Raw genomic sequence first — 19,528 nt, 5'->3', positions numbered from 1 at the left:
GATGAACGGAGAGGGCCAAGGGCCTGCTTCTGTGTGTGCTGGGCAAACAGGACAGAAATCAGCGTGTGTGTGTGTGTGTGTGTGTGTGTGTGTGTGTGTGTGTGTTGGTGGGGAGGGGGATGGGGGCCACGCAGGTGTTATTCTTGAGTGACAAGAAAAGCCACTGAGTTTTTAGGTTGAATGGGATCACTTTGGCTGCTGGGTGTGACACAGATGGTGAAGGGGTGCAGGTACAGCAAAGAGTTCGGGTAAGAGTCTTTGGCTATAGACCAGGTGGGAGATGGCAGTGCCTTGGACCAGGGTGGTGGCCCAGTTCTGAATAGCTAGTGAAGATGGATCTGATGGCCTGGATGTGGCACATAAGAGAGAAAAATCAAGACCGGCATCTGTTGTCACTAACCCAGAGGACAGGTTAATGGAGTGGACCAGTTTGCAAGCTTGCTTCAGAATTCTTCTTAGAAAGGTGGGAGCTCTGGCCTCAATTTAAAGAAGAATGTTCATAAAGATTTTTTAAAGCTTGTCAGTGCTTTTTTTCTTTCCCATAATCTCATCCTGCTTAATCTCACTGTCAATTAACTCGTCCTCAGATGCAGAACAGTGGGTTTTGATGAGCCAAAGAAGGTTTTAATTAGCCTGAAATGTTTGAGTTGGCATAACTGCTTCTGCACTAATTGCTGGTGATTGAGTTTTAAGACCCAACAAATGCAGACATGGGCTGGAAAAATTCTACTTCGGCTCACTTCTGCACCAAGTCCTGAATATGGTAAAAGAGGAGGGCAGAGAGCTTTGGTTCCCAAAGAGAGAAGGGCTCTCTCTTCCCAGCCCCAAGCTCAAGAAACTTCCATTAGGTTCAGGCTCAGGCTGTGGCCTGGGACAGAGGTGTGGAGGGTTAGAGCAGGGCTATCACAGCTAGATTCTGGAAGAGTCAGGACTGGAATCCACTTTGCAGGGTTTCCAACACAGAGCTCACAGCTGCATCCACCCCCATCCAGCAAGATCACCCGGGGTAAATCACCCGGGGAAACCGAAATCCCACTTCCCCATCCCCACACCTGCTTGTCTAATTGTGTCACTGGATACAAGTTTCTTTTAAATTCACATTGTCAAAGAGAAGCTCCTTTCGGGAGAGTAATGGGTCCAGCACTTCACATGGCAAGAAAGTGCACAACGGTGCAAGAGAAGGGAAATGAGAAACGAAATTGAGCTATTTGTAATGAGGTGGATGGACCTAGAGTCTGTCAGAGTGAAGTAAGTCAGAAAGAGAAAGACAAATACCGTATGCTAACACATATATATGGAATTTAAGGGAAAAAAAAGTCATGAAGACATTTCTAGGGGTAAAACAGGAATAAAGACACAGACCTACTTGAGAATGGACTTGAGGATATGGGGAGGGGGAAGGGTAAGCTGTGACAAAGCGAGAGAGAGGCATGGACATATATACACTACCAAGCGTAAAATAGATAACTAGTGGGAAGCAGCCGCATAGCACAGGGAGATCAGCTCGGTGCTTTGTGACCGACTGGAGGGGTGGGATAGGGAGGGTGGGAGGGAAGGAGATGCAAGAGGGAAGGGATATGGGAATAGATGTATATGTATAACTGATTCACTTTGTTATAAAGCAGAAACTAATACACCACTGTGAAGCAATTATACTCCAATAAAGTTGTAAAAAAAAAAAAAAGAGTAGGGAAAACACTGAAAGGAACAAGAGGAACGACGCCCCCTCTGAGGGAGCCCCTAAGGCTCCTCTTGACTACACTGTCCCTGTCCCCAACACGTACAGTCCACAGCATCTGGGCTCCCACAAAGGAGACAGACTGCACATTTGCTCATTCAAACAGACCCTTTCTCTTTGAAATCCAACTAATCCAACTGCCCATGACCCAGGACTGGGTCTCTCCATCCAGTGTCCACAGCTGCAGTTTTGCAATCTCCTCTCTGGCCAGTTTGGAGTGGGCTTAGAATTAAAAAATAAAAAATCAAGCCTTTCGCATTTAACTCAAGGGTCACCCCCCAACCCCACCCCACAGGGCCCAACACAGGTTCACCTGCCTAAAATTGTGCTGATGGAGGGCTTTCTTCTTTCTTGCGTTCTAAATGAGGACACAGGTTCTTTAATAGTAAAGAATTGTCAGCTTTAGGTTATACACATGGCCCATGGTAACACTGCCTGTGTGTCTGAGTTGATTCACTTGTGGAAGTGTCTGCCTCCAGAGTCTACCCTTGACTATGATAATACCTCACCAGCAGGAAATGACATCGGGCAGGAAAACGAGAATGGTCATAGGTTCCGGACCCAAGTATCAACAAGCACAGAGCAGTCAGGCCAAAGACAGACACCTCCCACTCAGCTGGCTCCGGTGCAACTCGCAGGAGTGAGGGGAAAGGTATTACTCAGCTGTTTATGGACAGACCTACTAAAAACTTAAATCATTCTGTTCAACCAGCTTTCAGAAAAGGAAACGAACCCTCAAGGGGAGGAGAAAAAGGAACAAGTGACTCAGATGACAGCTCTCCCCTCTCCAGGTGAGAGCCTCTTATGGTTCCCGTGTAATAACTCTTAGCACTCCTCATAGATGCAGACGGCAGACAGCTGTGCGTATGTTTATGCCCTAGCTGCTTGCACTGATGTCTCAGTTCTTTTTTTTTTAAATAAATTTATTTATTTATTTATTTTTGGCTGCGCTGGGTCTTCGTTGCTGCGCGCGGGCTTTCTCTAGTTGCGGCGAGCGGGGGCCATTCCTCGTTGCGGTGCATGGGCTTCTCACTGCGGTGTCTTTTATTGTGGAGCATGGGCTCTAGGCGCACGGGCTGTAGGCGCGCGGGCTTCAGTAGTTGTGGCTTGCGGGCTCTAGAGTGCAGGCTCAGTAGTTGTGGTGCATGGGCTTAGTTGCTCCACATGTGGGATCTTCCCGGACGAGGGCTCGAACCCGTGTCCCCTGCATTGACAGGCAGATTCTTAACCACTGTGCCACCAGGGAAGTCCCTGATGACTCAGTTCTGACACATGCCCTAACCTGGGCAAAGAATCTTAAATGGCTTCACAAATGATGCCTAAATGGTTTTGGTAAATCTATATATCAAGGCGAACAGGAATGCTGTGAACATCCTGATGCCAAGTAAAAACTGTATGCATTTTATGGGAAATACCCAAATGGGCAAATGTTGAACAGTGGACAAGAGATAAAAGTAGGAAGATGAGCAAGGGCAAGAGAGAGATGCGAAGAGGAAAATTTTAGCTTGATAGGGCATTAAGCCAAATTGGTGGTTGAGGACAGAAATGGGTTCGTGGAGACAGAGAATGTCAGTGCTATAGTCCACCAGTGAGCCTGTGGACAGTCTTCTTGCCACTTCCCTCATCTTCCTCTCTAGTGCGGGCAACAAAGAGAGGAAGATGAGGGAAGGCACAGCTTCTCGTGAAATGAGTCATGGCTGAGAAAACTAGACTTCCTAACGTGGCTGAGAATCTGCTTCTACAAACTCCAAAGTGTGGGACAAGAAGGAAAGGTCTTGAGTTGCAGGGCGAGGTTGTATACAAGTAAGAATTTCCGGATGGCAACAAACTGTCTAAGCTTTGTAAAAAGTGACTGAGGGCTTCCCTGGTGGTGCAGTGGTTGAGAGTCCGCCTGCTGATGCAGGGGACATGGGTTTGTGCCCCGGTCCGGGAAGATCCCACATGCCGCAGAGCGGCTGGGCCCGTGAGCCATGGCCGCTGAGCCTGCGCGTCCGGAGCCTGTGCTCCCAACAGGAGAGGCCGCAACAGTGAGAGGCCCGCACACTGCAAAAAAAAAAAAAAAAAAAAAAAGCGACTGCATAAGGCTTAGGTGCAGTTAGGATAGTGACAAGGACGGGAAGTAAGTTGTAGGCTCCTCCAGGGGCCCCATCCCTTACAGACCTACGAACCTGTCCAGTTAGTTACAAAGCCAACTCCACGACTCTATGGTACCGAGTGATTAAGCTCAAGGTCAGCCATTTGGATTGCAAAAGCTCAAGCTTCCCCAGCATTTGAGAAGGTAAGTTTCCACGGCTGTCAGAGAACACACGGATTTCCTCATTCTCTGAGGCTGAATACGCTGGAGCACTTCTCTTCTTAAAGGAAAGATTTCTTCGGACCCTTCAAGGCACCCTTCCTCTAGTCATCTTCATCCCCAGCCACAAAGGTAGAAACTAGCAGAGCACAGATGGCAGCATAGTGTGATATGATCGTGTACTTTGAACTTGGTTCAAAACTGGTTCTGCCCCCTACTAGCTGAGTGAACCTGTAAAGCTCCTGCTTCCTTTTTCTTTTATGTACAACGACGAAAATGATACTTAAATTATTTTAAAGGTAGAAAGAGAGAGCGCAAGGGACCTCTCTTAGAACAGCCTGGCATGTGGTAGGCACCCAGCAAATGTGCCCTTCTCCCTGGAAACACTGTGCTCCAACCACTGAAGTCCTGGGGAATGGGGCAGGCCAGCCTATGGGGCCGAGGAGGGGAATTCACCCCCAACACCGGGCAAGGGAAGCAGGATGTGAGCTGTAGAGGGTTTGTGAGCGCACATTTAGTCACCTCAGTGGAGCCACATGAAAACAATGTTTTCCATTTGCGCTAAATCCATCTTTTCTGGGAACTTTGGTGTTGACAACTTTTGACCCCTGTTATCATTAGAAACTTTGTTCAGAAGACCCTTCCCCACCCCGGAGTGAGGGGGGCGGAGTTCAGGCTCTTTATGGCTTGAGCTGAAGCTTCCGTTATAGCAGAGGTTTTCCTAAGGTGCTTTCAAAATACTGATGCCCGGGCAACAGAACTCAATAAACTGGTTTGAGGGAAGCAGAGATGTGAGCAATTTTTAAAGCTCCAGTGTCTCCAGTGTGCAGTCAGGGTTGAGAACTAACTCTTTCACTGCTGCAACAGGTTTAAAAAGATGTGTCCTGAAACATGCAAGGAAGGTAGACCATCCCAGCTGGGAGAACAGAAGTCACCAGCACCAGAGGAGCTCCTGGCAGGAGGGCAGGGCCACAGGCTACTGCATTTCCTGGTGAAGCTCCCAAATTATATCCCAATTATACCCCAATTTCCGGAAGAGATATTAATCCCTTCCACAAGGTCTTAACACAATTATTGGTTAGACACAGCCCAATAACCAAGAATTATTGAAGAGACAACAAGAGGCCAATTTTGAGGCACAGCAAAATTCATCATCCATTCATTTGCTGAATCTTCAGCTAAATTTCTTTGTGCTGTAGGCCAAATGCCAAACAAACAAAACCTGCCTACCTACTATGCCTTACACATAGTCAGACTATCAGCAAAGATGCTGGTGCAAGGCTCTTTCACATGAATGATGCTATCAAAATCTCTCCATCCTAGCTGCCCCCCCACCAAGAGACACAGATTAATAGTTTTCTCTGGTGACAGGAGGTCAGCTGTATCCAGAGATAATTTGGATTTATTTTCAGGTGATCTGGTTCTCTTGTGAATAGACTCCGCTGGCTAAGACAGTCACTACCATCACCCTAAGTTTATACTGGTTAAGGGACCAATAATAAATAAAGGTCTAGAGTGAATGTGTTTCAAGTGATTTATTGAACAAAATAATTTTGCAAATTGTTGTCACAAAGACCTTTGGACATCAGACATCTCTAGTACCATCTTACCCAATTAGTAAGATCATTTCTGTATTTGCATGACTTGGCAATGATTTCCTTTTCTGGAACACTCATCTATATTCAGTATACTTTACTACTGTGAGCTACTAAGCAGTATTAAGGTTCTGGACTCCTGCAGAACTCAGGCACAGAACACCTCTCTAGACTCAACTCCTGAATTCCAACTGAAGTTTTAAAGAAACTCCTGTGTTCCTATGTACATTCCATGGAAACCAGTTAGAATCTGACCCTCCCCCATCCCTGTTTTTTCAGGACAGTGAAGAACAGGTGTGGCTTCCTTGAGAGGCAGTGCTACTTACCCAGCTCTTGAGCTATAGCCCAGTTTGCTACATACAAATACATAAATAATAAGGGCCTTACAGTCTGTCAAGCCAGAAAGACCCTGGCTTTAAATACACATTGGGCTTGAACAGAGGAGAGGTGTGTGTGCACACAACTCCTGTGTGTAAAGAGCCTCTTTGTTTAGAAAACAACTCTTTCGCTGCTTGTGCTCAGAATCAAGCACATGTGACACAGAACCAGAGGGCTCTGCCACTGGCCCATCTTCCCCACTCAGGCAATCAGTCGCTTCAGAGACACTGGGTGTTCTCTCAGGAGAAATCATGCATTGCGCATAGAGGAAAGAACAGAGAAAGCAGGGCTGGTAGAATTAATATCCAGCATCTAACTCATGGCAAATGTATTTTCCAATGAAAAGCGAAGAGCGCTTGGGTTCCAATCCCTTTATGATCCAAAGTAGGTAAACCCCACTATGTGTTTAATATATCTTTTCCCATCAAGGAGCTCATAACAATGTCTGAGGTGGTGGTGACTGTCTGACTATGGAGGTGCCCCCTGTAAAAGGAAGTTAAATAAATGGGAAGAAGTAAAGACAACTGCCCCCCACCCCCACTCCAGCCCCAATGTGACAATGCTGGAGTATACCCCAAGTGAAGAGCTATATTATTAGGAATCTGAGGTGAAAAGAATCCCTAGAAAATAAAAACTCAGTTTATTTAAAAGCTAGTTCCTTCTAATTTAATAATGAATACTTTGAAAAGCACTGGGTAGAAGAGAAATAAGTTTCAGTGAAAGGCTTTCTTCCCCAGAGATTTGTTCAAAACTTCAAGACTCATCCGAAGTCTATTTATTGACTACCTACTATGTGCAGTACTGTGGTAGGCGTCATCAGAGATGAGATAAAGATGAGAGAACCCCTGGGGCATTCTTCAACTGCTCTTCACACTCAAGACAAAGGAAAACATTCTGGAAAGGGCCCCTCCCCTCCCCTCTACTGTCTGAGAGGAAGATGGGAAGCCAGTCTTAGGTCTGTAAATAAAGAGCTGCTCAAATTGGCACATCCTTGAATTTTTTCCTAACAAAAAACATCTGTGTTCTGAGTGTCCTGTACAAAAACATCATAGAAGTAAAGTCCCTCAAAAGCTGAGCTAAAAACTACTAGGCTAGAATCAAGACGCTGTGATGGCCAAGAAGTGCCAAGTCAGACAAGGCAGATGGGGTTCCTCTAGCATCAGGAGTTCAGTGATTTCCAGGGCTACCTGGGAAGCCAAGTACAAGCACGTCTTAAAATTCAAATAGAGGTTTTCTGTCAAGGCACCCCCTCCCGGAGACTCTGTCAGCAGGACAATAGGGTCAGCAGCCCTGACCCCACCCCAGCAAGCCTCCTCCGCACCTCAGCTCCTCCCAGAAGCCGCCCACCTACTCAGAGACTGCTGCCTCTTTGGCACAGTGCATGACCACCTTCTCGGAGAAAGAGAAAGCATAGAAAAGGCAAATCCACAGACAGAAGACAGATGAGTGGTTGCTTGCAGCTGGGGCTGGGATGCGCATGAGAGCTCCTTTTGGAGCGACGGACATGTTCTAAAATTGGAAGGCAGTTACACAGCTCTGTAAATATACTAAACGCCATCAAATTGTAAGCTTCAAACAGGTGAACTTTACTGCTCTATGAATAAAGTTAATTTTAAAACGTATTAACTGTGTTTAACATTAAGCCATGAGTGTCTACCCAAAGGTAGGAGAAATAGCTTTGCTGAAAACGCGGAAAGATGAGCAAGTGGATTACAGGTTTGTTCAGAATTCTTCAGCTTTAATTGTGGGAGTAAGATCAGGCAGCCACTGAGGGTAAAATGCAGTCCCCGGGAGGAGATGCAATGCTGTTTTTTTTTTGTAAAGTGGACATGATGAGAATTATTCTTTTATTAGTGCAAAAGTTGCCAAAACTGTCCTCATTCTTCGATTGTCTCTTTTTTCCCAGTTTCTTGACCTTCAAAGAGAGGATATCTGGCCTCCACATCAGCCCACGTGATGCTGCCATTGGCCAGATCGCGAACTACACTGGGCAGTTCAGAGACCTGGGGTAAGAGGAAAGAGAAGTCCCAGAATCAATCAACTCGATTAGATTGTCAAAAAGAGGATTTACCCTGAACTCAGGAAACTATACAGAGAGCCAAGCCAGTGTCTACACAATGACAGGATCCCTCTACACACTGGTCCCGGCAGCATGTTTCTTGTGACTCCCACTGAATCCTCTTTACCTAGTTACACTCACCTCCTTCCCAGGCCTGGGTTCATGCTCTTCCTCCCACCCAGAATGCCTGCCTGCTCCCTGGATAACTCAATTCTCCCACAGAGCCTTTCCTAATTATTCCAAATCTCTGTGCCACTTGAAGTTACTTCATGTGTATAAAATTTAACTCTTAGAACTGGGGTCAATCAAGTAACATGAGTGAAGGGAGCTGGGAAACTGGAGAGCCCCCATTAAGGGGGCCAGCTGTTCCTCAGCCAGAACCAAACATTGGCTGCCACACAGCAGGGGTTCTCAAACTTGAGTAACCATCAGAATCACCTGGAGGGCTTGTTAAACCAGTTCTCCCGACCTCTCTCTCTCTCCAAACTGAAAGCCCATCCCAGTTTCTGATTTAGTAGGTCTGGGGTGGAGATTTCTCCTTCCTGACAGGTTCCCAGGTGATGCAGATGCTGCTGGTCCAGGGACCACACTTTGAGAACCCCTGCCCGATGGGAACATCGGTTCAGAGTAGCCAGATCTGGTTCTGTAAAAAGATGAGCCAGAAATCTGTGACCTCTGTAGTAGACTAAAAATTCCCTTGGAAAAAAGCAGTCTTTCACTTCTGTTTCCCCTATTACTAAGTCTCTGTAACAAGCAGAGCACATGATAGGTACTCTAAATAAAAACCTGCTCAAAATAGTCAGGCGGCTGTCAATTAAAGTGGCCACTCTTTCCTTTCCCTCCTGTACTTTTCCCATCTCCACTGTTCCCTTCCCATCAAGTAAAATTACTGAAACATTATTCACTGTTTTGAATTGATTAACATGAAAAAGTTTATACATACTCATGTGTACATTTATATAGAAATATAAAGATAAAACTGTCTAAGCCCCCCAAAGCCTACCAATAAAACTATGGCAACAACCACCGGAGATCATATATTTCCCTTGTCCAAATAAATAACTATAAAAGGGAACTGTCAGAGAATGAGCCCAGAGTGATCTAAATGGCTATAAAATATTAGAGAAGTGTTAATGAATATTTTCATAATTAAGCCGAGGAGATTTAGAATCTGTGCTCTGATAGTAACTTATAATTAAAATTAAAAAGAAAAAAAAGCGGGAGCATGAACACAACAAAATCCATCTCAAATTAGAAGGAACCAGTACACATTTCTAAGATTAAAAATGCCAAAGAGAAGGCAGCCACCTCTGCTCTTATCTGCCGCATGGAGTCTCGGTCCCGCAGGGTTGCCGTGTGAGGGGCCTTGTTCACTGTATCAAAGTCAATGGTGATGCCGAAAGCCACGCCGATCTCATCAGTCCTGGCGTAGCGTCTTCCGATGGACCCCGAGGAATCGTCTACTTTGTGAGAGATGCCGTGCCTGGTCAAGGCTTCCGCTATCCAAAATAAATTAAGTAAATTAAAAATTTTTAAATGAGAAATGTCATCTAAATGTCGTACAAGCTCAGGACACTTATAAAAGGGACTAACACAAAAGAGCAGTAAGTTGCAGTTGCAAGAGAAAGAAAAATTCCAAAAGTATAATCCCTTGCTGGCGCCCAACCCCTCACTCATACCTACATCTCATTCAGCTGCAGGGGAACGAGCTTCAGACTAAGAGCCAAGGCCAGGAGGCTTGCATGACCCTGAGCAGCTCAGTGAACGCTTCCTGTTTCCCAACTCTGAAATATGTGGGCCACACCAGGTGGCCACTAGGATCCCTTTCAGTGCTGTGGGTCCAGTGGCTGTAGATCCACTAGGGATGTTACCCTCCACTAGGGTTCCTGATGAAGCAAGCAGCAGGGTCAATAGGAGAAGCAAGCATGTTTGAAATCTGACTCTTGGGTCCTACGCTGACTCATTCAAATGCAAGAGAAAACATCCCGAGCAAGCATACTCTCTCTCTTAGAAATCAGAGCAGATGCTAAAATCCCTTAGATTTATTCTTTATTCAATATGTATTTTTATTGAAGAAAAGGGACATTTCTGGGGCTTCCCTGGTGGCGCAGTGGTTAAGAATCCACCTGCCAATGCAGGGGACACAGGTTCGAGCCCCAGTCCAGGAAGATCCCACATGCCGCAGAGCAACTAAGCCCGTGTGCCGTAACTACCTAGCCTGCGCTCTAGAGCCCGCGAGCCACAACTACCGAGCCCACATGCCTAGAGCCTGTGCTCCACAACAAGAGAAGCCACCGCAGTGAGAAGCCCGCGCACCACAATGAAGAGTAGCCCCCACTCGCCGCAACTAGAGAAAGCCCGCGCGCAGCAATGAAGACCCAACATAGCCACAAATAAATAAATAAATAAATTTTTATATATAAAAAAGAGAGACATTTCCTAAAATTCAGTCTACTTGACAGTATTCCCATGGAGATTACCCAACTGGATTTGCTTACATAATTCCTTGACAAACGGCATGAACTCCTGGTTTTGGCTCAGTGGAAGGACGGAACATTTGAATGGAGCTACTACAGCAGGGAAACTGAAGAACTAGATGGTTTGAAAAGAAAGAAATCCAAATATGTTAGTGTATAAAGATCTAAACATTAATGTCCAATCTTCACTATCAAAATACTAGAAAACATGATATGAAAAAGCAGTGTGACAAAACACAGAAAGCAGGATAACCACAACTAGAATCAGAAAGATCTCGTTCTCAGTTCTGAATTTGAACCAACTCAGTGAACTCTTCCTCTCTGGACCTTAGTTTCTCCATCTAAAAAGTAGATCTCTACCATCTGTTCTGCTCTGCTTACTTGGCAGGTCTATTGTAAGAAAGTTAAATGATGTAAAGGCATTCTGAAAGCTACCATCTAAGATGGTAATTATTTGGTACCACTTAGAAGCCTTACTTCTTTCTGTGGAGATCCCTAAAGAACCTCCCCTCAATTCATCAGAGAAGTAGTGTCAAAAGACAAAATTCCATTCTGTCCTTTAAGAGATTCAGCATAGGGGCTTCCCTGCTGGCGCAGTGGTTGAGAGTCCGCCTGCCGATGTAGGGTATGCGGGTTCGTGCCCTGGTCTGGGAAGATCCCACATGCCGCGGAGCAGCTGGGCCCGTGAGCCATGGCCGCTGAGCCTGCGCATCGGGAGCCTGTGCTCCGCAACGGGAGAGGCCACAACAGTGAGAGGCCCGTGTACCGCAAAAAAAAAAAAAAAAAAAAAAAAAAAAGAGATTCAGCATAGCTGAAGGCTCTCTGAGCCTTAGTGACTAAGTAAAACAGAAAAGCTTAATTAGCTCACAAATGTGTGTCCCAAAGAAATAGTAGAAATCAAACAAGAAAGATGCTCTGTATACCCATAGAAAAGTACAGCCCTCCTAAACTGCTCCTGAAACAGGTTTCAGATTTATTCAGAAATAAAACAAAGATATTCTGTTGAAGGCAAACTAGTCTACCATTTGGGGCTGGAAATGAGAGCTGAAGATAGTTTTTAAATAATATCTGTAAAAAAGGTTCACTTGAAGGCCAGAATATGAGACTCAGAATGAATAGGTCCCAGTAAAATAATGAATGACACAGGGTCCAGTTTAGCTCCCAAAAGGCTAATTAATCTTAAATGCCAAGCAATGGTGAATATTCCACTGTAAGTAAACCCTAGACTCTACCAACATAGCACCTGGATCATGGAACACTCAGAATCCCACTCCTCTCCTCCATCTTGTGATAATTTCATTTAATGTGAGAGAGAAGTGGGGACCTGCCTTTATAGAAAATTAATTTTTTTATCTCACCAGCAATGCTTTTATACCAAATTTACAGGAAGATGGATCGAGGGACTATGTGCTAACAATTCAGAAACATATTTGGCTTCTCACAGCCTAATCAAATTTCTCTCCATGAAGAGAATCTCTATGCAACTCATAAAACACTGTAACTAATTTATTCTTGCCTAGCCTTTATGAAATTTTTATTAAAACTCTAGTTATATCAATACCATTAGATTCAAAGGAATAGCTAAAAGATTTTATTAAAAACTTTTCATTAGAAAAATAGCAGGAAAAGCTTGAAGCAAACTTGACCTCTAAAAAGAGCACATTCCGTTAGGTATGACATCATTCCTCAGGAAGAACCATGCCTTATGTTTGCATGTCTGGTGTCCGGCTCAGGTTCTTACTATCTGTTAATGAATGAAAAGCTGCTCCTTAAATGTCAGGAAATGAAGATATAACTTTATGGCAGAGAATAAAAGAGTAGCTTTATTAGCTACACATTACCCATGGTACGTCAGACTTTTAAAAATACTGGTGCCAAGAACTCATCAGTCCGTTTTCAAGATGAAACACCCTAGGAAGAACTACAGAGCTCATGTCCAACATTGGGTACACACTCAGCTTCAGCTGGTCATGCAGGTAAGAATGCTTCTTTCAGTTAATTTGACCTATACAACCTCTCCTCCCTAGCATTCTTCTTCTGAGTGCCTTTCCTGGAAACCTGAAGCTATAAATTAAAGGAGTATGATTTCCACAGGCAGAGGCGAGGTGAGAAAGGTGAAATTAGCCAGAATGAAGAGATACGTGGAAGGCATGCAGCAGTGATTCAAAAGCATCCGAGCCAAAAGAAAACTTGAGGGAGTGGATGAAAACTTCTTAAAAACATTTATCTTTAGCTAGGCTTGAATGTTAGGAAAGGCTACACCTCACATACTACTGCCCAATTTATTATCTGTCAATCTCCCACACTGGAATCACCTGGGGTTCTTATTTAGAAAAGAACCAAAAAACCAGATCCCTGAGTCTCAGACCTAGTGAGAATCAGTATCTCTGGAATAGAACCTAGGAATTTACATCTTTTACCCCCAACATACCCCAGACTATTTTATGCAGTTTGAGAAGGTTCCTTTCAATGCTTTACCAATGTATAAATACAGTTTTTTGGTCTGACCAAATTCTATGAATTATCTCCTCCTTCCCAATTTTCTGAAAACACGAGTATATCCAGAAAGTACCATTCCGTCCATTGATGCAATACAGACAGTTCTCCCAAAGCAATATGTTCTGTCTCAGAACTCAAATGCAACTAAAACAATGGCATCTAGAATAACCTACACATCCAAGCTCAAATGAGATAAAAAAGTGCTTTGCTTTGTAAACAGTTAAGCAAAGGTGTTAACATTACAGTAAATAACAACTGATTGTTTCAGAGTTGTCTTAACATCACTCAGTAAATGTTGCTCTCTGACACTGTAAGAGAACAAACAGTACACTGTACATGACAACTCACCGTTCTCTGTTCATCTCCCTCGCGTATTTGGAACGTATGTTCAAATACTGTATACATGATCCTACCCAGGCCAAATGAGGGTTCAATTACACTTGGAACAACTTCTTCCACTGCAAGAGAGAGAGAAATTCAGTAACACTCTCTCAAACCTCACATAATGCATTTCAGGTCCTCTCTAAACAATTCTTACTGGCCCTAAAAATATCTCTATTCTAGATAGATTGTGATCGACCTTGTACATCAGGACAAAGAAATCAGAACAATCCTAAAAACTATTTCCTGGTAGAAAACACAATGCCTTTAAAGAGAAAACTGGAGTGAAAATTTTTTTTACCAAATTTAATTTTGTTTATACAGCATAAGAATGAAACAAGATACCAGGGTATTCCTTCCCCAGTTGGTAAGCTATGGACAATAGCAGCCACACTCTATCATCTGCCTCGGCTATGCAGAAAGCATTAAAACTCTAGAGCACCTGTAAGACTTTGCTAGAATTAAAAAGTCTACCACCACAGCTGGCAAAATTAACAAAAACAACTCCTACATACAACAAGTATCATGTGATTTGTGTTTTACTCTTTATCTTGCTATCTGGATGAGAACTCCTTAAGAGAGCCAAGTTACTGCCATCGTATTTCTAAGGTTCTGGGGTCAGGAGCCCCTCAAAGAAGAGTCGGCTCAGGGACCAGCACTCAACCAATACATTTACCTGGGGTGCCACAGCTCTTCCCATGGGTGAGGCTATGCCTGTGGTATACACAGGAACTGTCTTCATTATTACTTATTATTCAGAAAGGAAGCATGGCTAAGCACTATCCAGGTCTAAGGTAACTGACCCTAACCTTGGAGAATTTATGTTTCAAGAGAAATGAGATAATTGGAACCAAAAACTTACACATGAGAATAACATTTCAGAAATATGATCAAGGCATTTCCTGCTCATCCTTTCCTGGCATCCAAGCAACGGTGAAGTACAGCTCTGAGCCAGCTGCCAGGATAGTGGCTAAAAAGCCCCAGAGCATGAAGAAGGATCCCCTGCTTCCTCCTATCACTTTTCAGACTCCTTTTACAGCTCATTGCAGCCTGGTGACAACGATGCAGGCCAAAAACAAATGGAAAAGGAGGCCTGCTTGCTCCATGGGCAGTAGCATCTCAAATACCCTACTCTTAGTTTTCAGAAGCTTCAATTCAGCCAGTTAACCACAAGCATCCTTCGTATATTCTCCAAAATAGTCACTTCCCAATTCATGGAATTTGTTCTACCAAAAATAATCATCTCCTTGGCTTTAAAAAAAGCATGAAAGATCACTAATCTAAACTACTTTTAACAAGTTAATTTTCCAAAATAGACAGAAGGGATGAGTTCTCTCTTTTCCTTAAGAAACAAAAGGACTTTTCCTTAAAGTGAGAAAAAAAAAGAGATGTTTTTAATCAAAGAGATATTCTTCATATGTACCTCAGGTCACAGGAAACATAAAGGTGGCATTATAAATTATTCTTCAGTATGAGTACAATTATGTTTAAAAAAAAAAAACAAAACCCGAGATAATACCTTGAACATATTCATCAAATTTAGGGTTATAGCATTAAGGATTTATTTTTCTTCAAATTTTCCATAAAATGGTTATGCTACAAAACTTTTTAAAAAAAAAGGCCTTTAAGGAGTAATGATTTTTGTTTGTTTGTTCCTTAACTATTTTTACAAATTTACCATATAGTGTTTTCTGGAACCTCTTCACATTGACCATGTCTTTTGTCAACTGAAATGTTTTCCCTTCAGTTTCAATAGTAAATTCCCTACAAAGAAACAAGGCACATTACATATTGGTGAAAACACATACCCCATGCCTTAATTTAAAGAAGTTTTACAGATTGCTAAACTGTTTTTCATTTTAAGTGTAATACAACTTGGTCAACAATCCAGATATAACAGCTGAAGTCAAATTTAAATTATTTCATAAGGAATACCAAATTAATTATTCTAACAATGGCACCAAACAGTATTTTGGGAGGCACCCAAAAATGTGGTTAGTCTTATAAAATTCCACAAGTGACTCATGACCAATTCTTTTGGTTTTGAGATCAAGGTAAAACCAAAGAAAAATTTTTTAGAATTCAGTTTTAGAATAATTACAATAAATTTGTCAAAAACAGGCCTGCTGGCAAAAAGACCACTGTTCTCACTACTGTCCCAACAGATGTAAAAATGACCAACTTGTCATCTTACAGAAAGAAAATTTAAAACTCCCATACTATTTCCAAAATAAACTTTGACACTTACGTTGATGAAGTTCAGCTTAAAAGAAGTTTAAAGATTCTGCTTGACATGTCAATATAAAATACTATGCCCACAAAAATCACTGCCTGCGTGCCATATGTTCACATCCTGAGATACGCCCATTCCATTTCAGGTTATAAGAATTCACCTTTATAAAGCACTTTGTGTAATACCTGTATTTCAGCTTATGAAGTATTTCCTCACATTATGAAGATCAATTTGGATGTGTCTTATCTCACAAGCAGCTCAGGGCAGGGAAAAGAGTGCCCTCATGTGGTTGTCCTTGAAGCTGTATAGCTGATACATGGTACACTGCATTTTGCTAGTTTCTAGCAGTGATAATCTCATGCATCATATGAATGGTTTTCATTCATTGATTGCCTCCATTTTTACTGTTCTGTCTGAAGTCTGTGCACACATGCATTAAAGACTCCATATAAACAGTATATATATTGTCTCTGTGAGCACAATCTAAGTGTAGGTAATAATTATAAAAAAAGCTGAAATTAGCAAGGAGATAGCCATTATTTGAGAATAATTTTTTAAAACCTGTCTTGTTTGTAGATAATGATATCTGCTAGTAACCTATGTTTACTTTATTGGCATTTGATGTTATTTTAGCATAAACAGACATTAATTCTGGGAGACCAGAAATGTTTTTAAATTTCTTGTAAATTTTATCTTTAACTTACAAGAGTTCATCTTATGATAGTTCTTTTGACAAATACACATACACATGCAACCACCATCGCCCCAAAGGTTCCCCTAAGTCCCTTCTCCTTCAATCCCCTCCACTGATTCTATCGCTATAAGCTAGATTTGTCTTTCCTAGAATTTGGCGTATAATCCTTTGTGTAAAAGGGGTTTGGCAAAATTTCTGTGTATGAAATATTCAGGGTTTGCAGGACATATGCAGACTCTCATACTCTTTTTTTAAACAATGCTTTGAAAATGCAAGTCATTCTTAGCTAGATAGTGGTACAAAAAACAGTATGAAAGATGTTTCAAGCACACTTAAAATGTATACTCTTTGGTTATCAGGTATTCTATAAATGGCGAGTAAGTTGTTTAACAGTGTTTATATCTTCAAATTCCTATTGATTCTTTTTTGTCTGCTTGCTCTACTGATCACTGAGACAGGGGTGTAGAAATTGCCAACTGTGATGGTAGATTTGTCTAACTTTCCTTTCAGTTCTGTTAAGTTTGCTTCATATATTTTGAGGTTGTTTTTAGTGGCATACAAGGTTAGAGGTGATGTGCCTTCTTGATGAATTGATCCCTTTACCATTATGAAATGCAACCTGGTAATTTTCCTTGTTGTGAAGTTTACTTTGCCTGATGTTAATAAGTCACTCCAGGGCTTCCCTGGTGGCGCAGTGGTTGAGAGTCCGCCTGCCGATGCAGGGGAAGCGGGTTCGTGCCCCGGTCTGGGAGGATCCCACATGCCGCGGAGCGGCTGGGCCCGTGAGCCATGGCCGCTGAGCCTGCGCGTCCGGAGCCTGTGCTCCGCAATGGGAGAGGCCACAACAGTGAGAGGCCCGCGTACCACAAAAAAAAAAAAAAAAAAAAAAAAAATAAGTCACTCCACTTTCTTTTATTTATTTTTATTTATTTATTTATTTTTAAGCGGTACATGGGCCTCTCACTGTTGTGGCCTCTCCCGTTGCAGAGCGCAGGCTCAGCGGCCATGGCTCACGGGCCCAGCCGCTCTGCGGCATGTGGGATCCTCCCAGACCGGGGCACGAACCCGTGTCCCCTGCATCGGCAGGCAGGCTCTCAACCACTGCGCCACCAGGGAAGCCCCCCACTCCACTTTCTTGATTAATGTTTGTATGGGAAATATTTTAAAATTCTTTTCCTTTTAAGCCCATTTGTGTACAGGCATACCTTGTTTTATTGTGCTTCACTGATATCGCATTTTTTGCAAATTGAAGGTTTATGGCCACCCAGCATCGATAAATCTCTCAGTGCTATTTCTCCAACAGCATTTGCTCACTTCATGTCTCTGAGTCATATTTTGGTAATTCTCACAGAATTTCAAACTTTTTCATCATTATTATATTTGTTACGGTGATCTATGATCAGTGGTCTTTGATGTCACTAAAGATTTCAACTTGCTGAAGGCTCAGATGGTTGTCAGCATTTTTCAGCAATGAAGTATTTTTTAATTAAGGTATGTACATTGGTTTTTATTTTTTATTCTTTTGGCCACGCTGCACGGCATGTGGGATCTTAGTTCCCTGACCAGGGATCAAGCCCATGCTCCCGGCAGTGGAAGCATGGAGCCCTAACCACGGGACCACCAGGGAATTCCCTATTTTTAAAATATAACGGCTATTGCACACTTGATAGAGTAGGTTACAGTGTAAACATAAATTTTACATGCCTTGGGAAACCAAAAAAAATGTGTGTGACTCACTTTATTGCAACATTCACTTTATTGCAGTGGTCTGGAACCGAACCCACAATATGTCCGAGGTATGCCCGTATATTACAGTTACAGTTTCCTGGAAACAGCATTTAACTGGGTCTCGAATTTTTTAACCAGTTTGACAGTTAAAAGCTATTGAGTGTTTACATCATTATATTTAATATAACTATCAATATTGTTGAGTTGAAATCTACCATTTCCTGAGTTATTTTCTATTGGTCTCATCTGCTCGTGGTTCATTTTTCCTCTTCTCCTGTCTTTTTCTGGAGCATTTTTTAGTATTCTATTTTAGCCCTCTCATTGGGTTATTAGTTATATCCCTTTGGTTTCTGTGTGTTTTATCCAGACAATTGCTCTGGAGTTTACGGTATGTCCTTTTCTAAACTTACCATGGTGTACCTCCACACGTAATGTACACATCTCAAAACAGTATACATATTCTTACGTATTCCCAAGTCTTCACTCCATCCTTTGGGCTACTGATGTCATACACTTTACTTCTACACATAAATTTCACAGTACATTGTTATTGTTTTTGCTTTAAACAACCCATTATCTTCTAAAGAAATTAAGAGATGTCATTTTAAAGAAAATGTTACTCATATTCACCCACATATTTATCATTTCTAGAGCTCTTAATTTCTTTGGGTAGATCTAAATTTCCACACTTCTGCCTGAAGGACTTCCTTTAACATTTCTTGCAGTGTAGGTCTGGCTGGCAATGTATCCTCTTAAGTTTTTTGTCTGAAAATATTTTCTCTTCATTTTTGAAAGATACTTTTGCTGGGTATATGGCTTTTGTCTGTAAGCACTTAAAAAGATTTCATTCTATTGTATTGTGGGTAGGTACACACAATTTCGTTTGAGATACTGCCTCTAAGATGTTCTATTTGGTTCTTTTTTACATATACATTCCCATTTCTCTCCTCATATGTTCATGTTTTCTCTTAACATCCTTGAGCACAGGAAGCATATTTATAGTAACTTTTTTAAAAAAATTTATTTATTTTTGGCTGTGTTGGGTCTTCATTGCTATGGGTAGGCTTTCTCTAGTTGCGGTGAGCAGGGGCTACTCTTCACTGTGGTGCGCGTTCTTCTCATTGTAGTGGCTTCTCTTGTTGTGGAGCACAGGTTCTAGGTGCACAGGCTTTAGTAGTTGTGGAACGAGGGCTCAATAGTTGTGGCTCACAGGCTTACCTGCTCCACGGCATGTGGGATCTTCCTGGACCAGGGGTCAAACCTGTCTCCCTTGCACTGGCAGGCGGATTCTCAACCACTGTGCCACCAGGGAAGCCCCTATAATAACTGTTTTAACATCCTTCTGTATTACTTTCATCACGTTTGTCATTTCTGGGTGTTTCTTTTGACTGATGTTTCTCCTCTTTATGAGTCATATTTTCATGCTTTCTCATATGTCTAGAAATTTTTTTAT

At 42.5% G+C, this 19,528-nt stretch overlaps 1 protein-coding gene across 1 annotated transcript in view; it reads right to left on the bottom strand.

Moving 5' to 3' along the window:
• Positions 1–7,727: 7,727 nt before the first annotated feature.
• Positions 7,728–19,528, bottom strand: part of GARS1 (glycyl-tRNA synthetase 1) — a gene marked incomplete at its 5' end in the record, with an annotated part of 41,465 nt that continues 29,664 nt past the window's right edge. Inside the window, 5 exons of the mRNA XM_079711509.1 lie at positions 7,728–8,007; positions 9,372–9,562; positions 10,562–10,655; positions 13,388–13,497; positions 15,099–15,184. Of these exons, the coding sequence (XP_079567635.1) occupies positions 7,882–8,007; positions 9,372–9,562; positions 10,562–10,655; positions 13,388–13,497; positions 15,099–15,184 (607 nt within the window). The 3' untranslated portion in view covers positions 7,728–7,881. The remainder of the gene's footprint in view (positions 8,008–9,371; positions 9,563–10,561; positions 10,656–13,387; positions 13,498–15,098; positions 15,185–19,528) is intronic.

The sequence above is a fragment of the Hyperoodon ampullatus genome (assembly GCF_949752795.1).
Source record: "Hyperoodon ampullatus genome assembly, chromosome: 9".
Classification (NCBI taxonomy): Eukaryota; Metazoa; Chordata; class Mammalia; order Artiodactyla; family Ziphiidae; genus Hyperoodon; species Hyperoodon ampullatus.
This window is presented reverse-complemented; position numbering and strand designations above follow the sequence as displayed.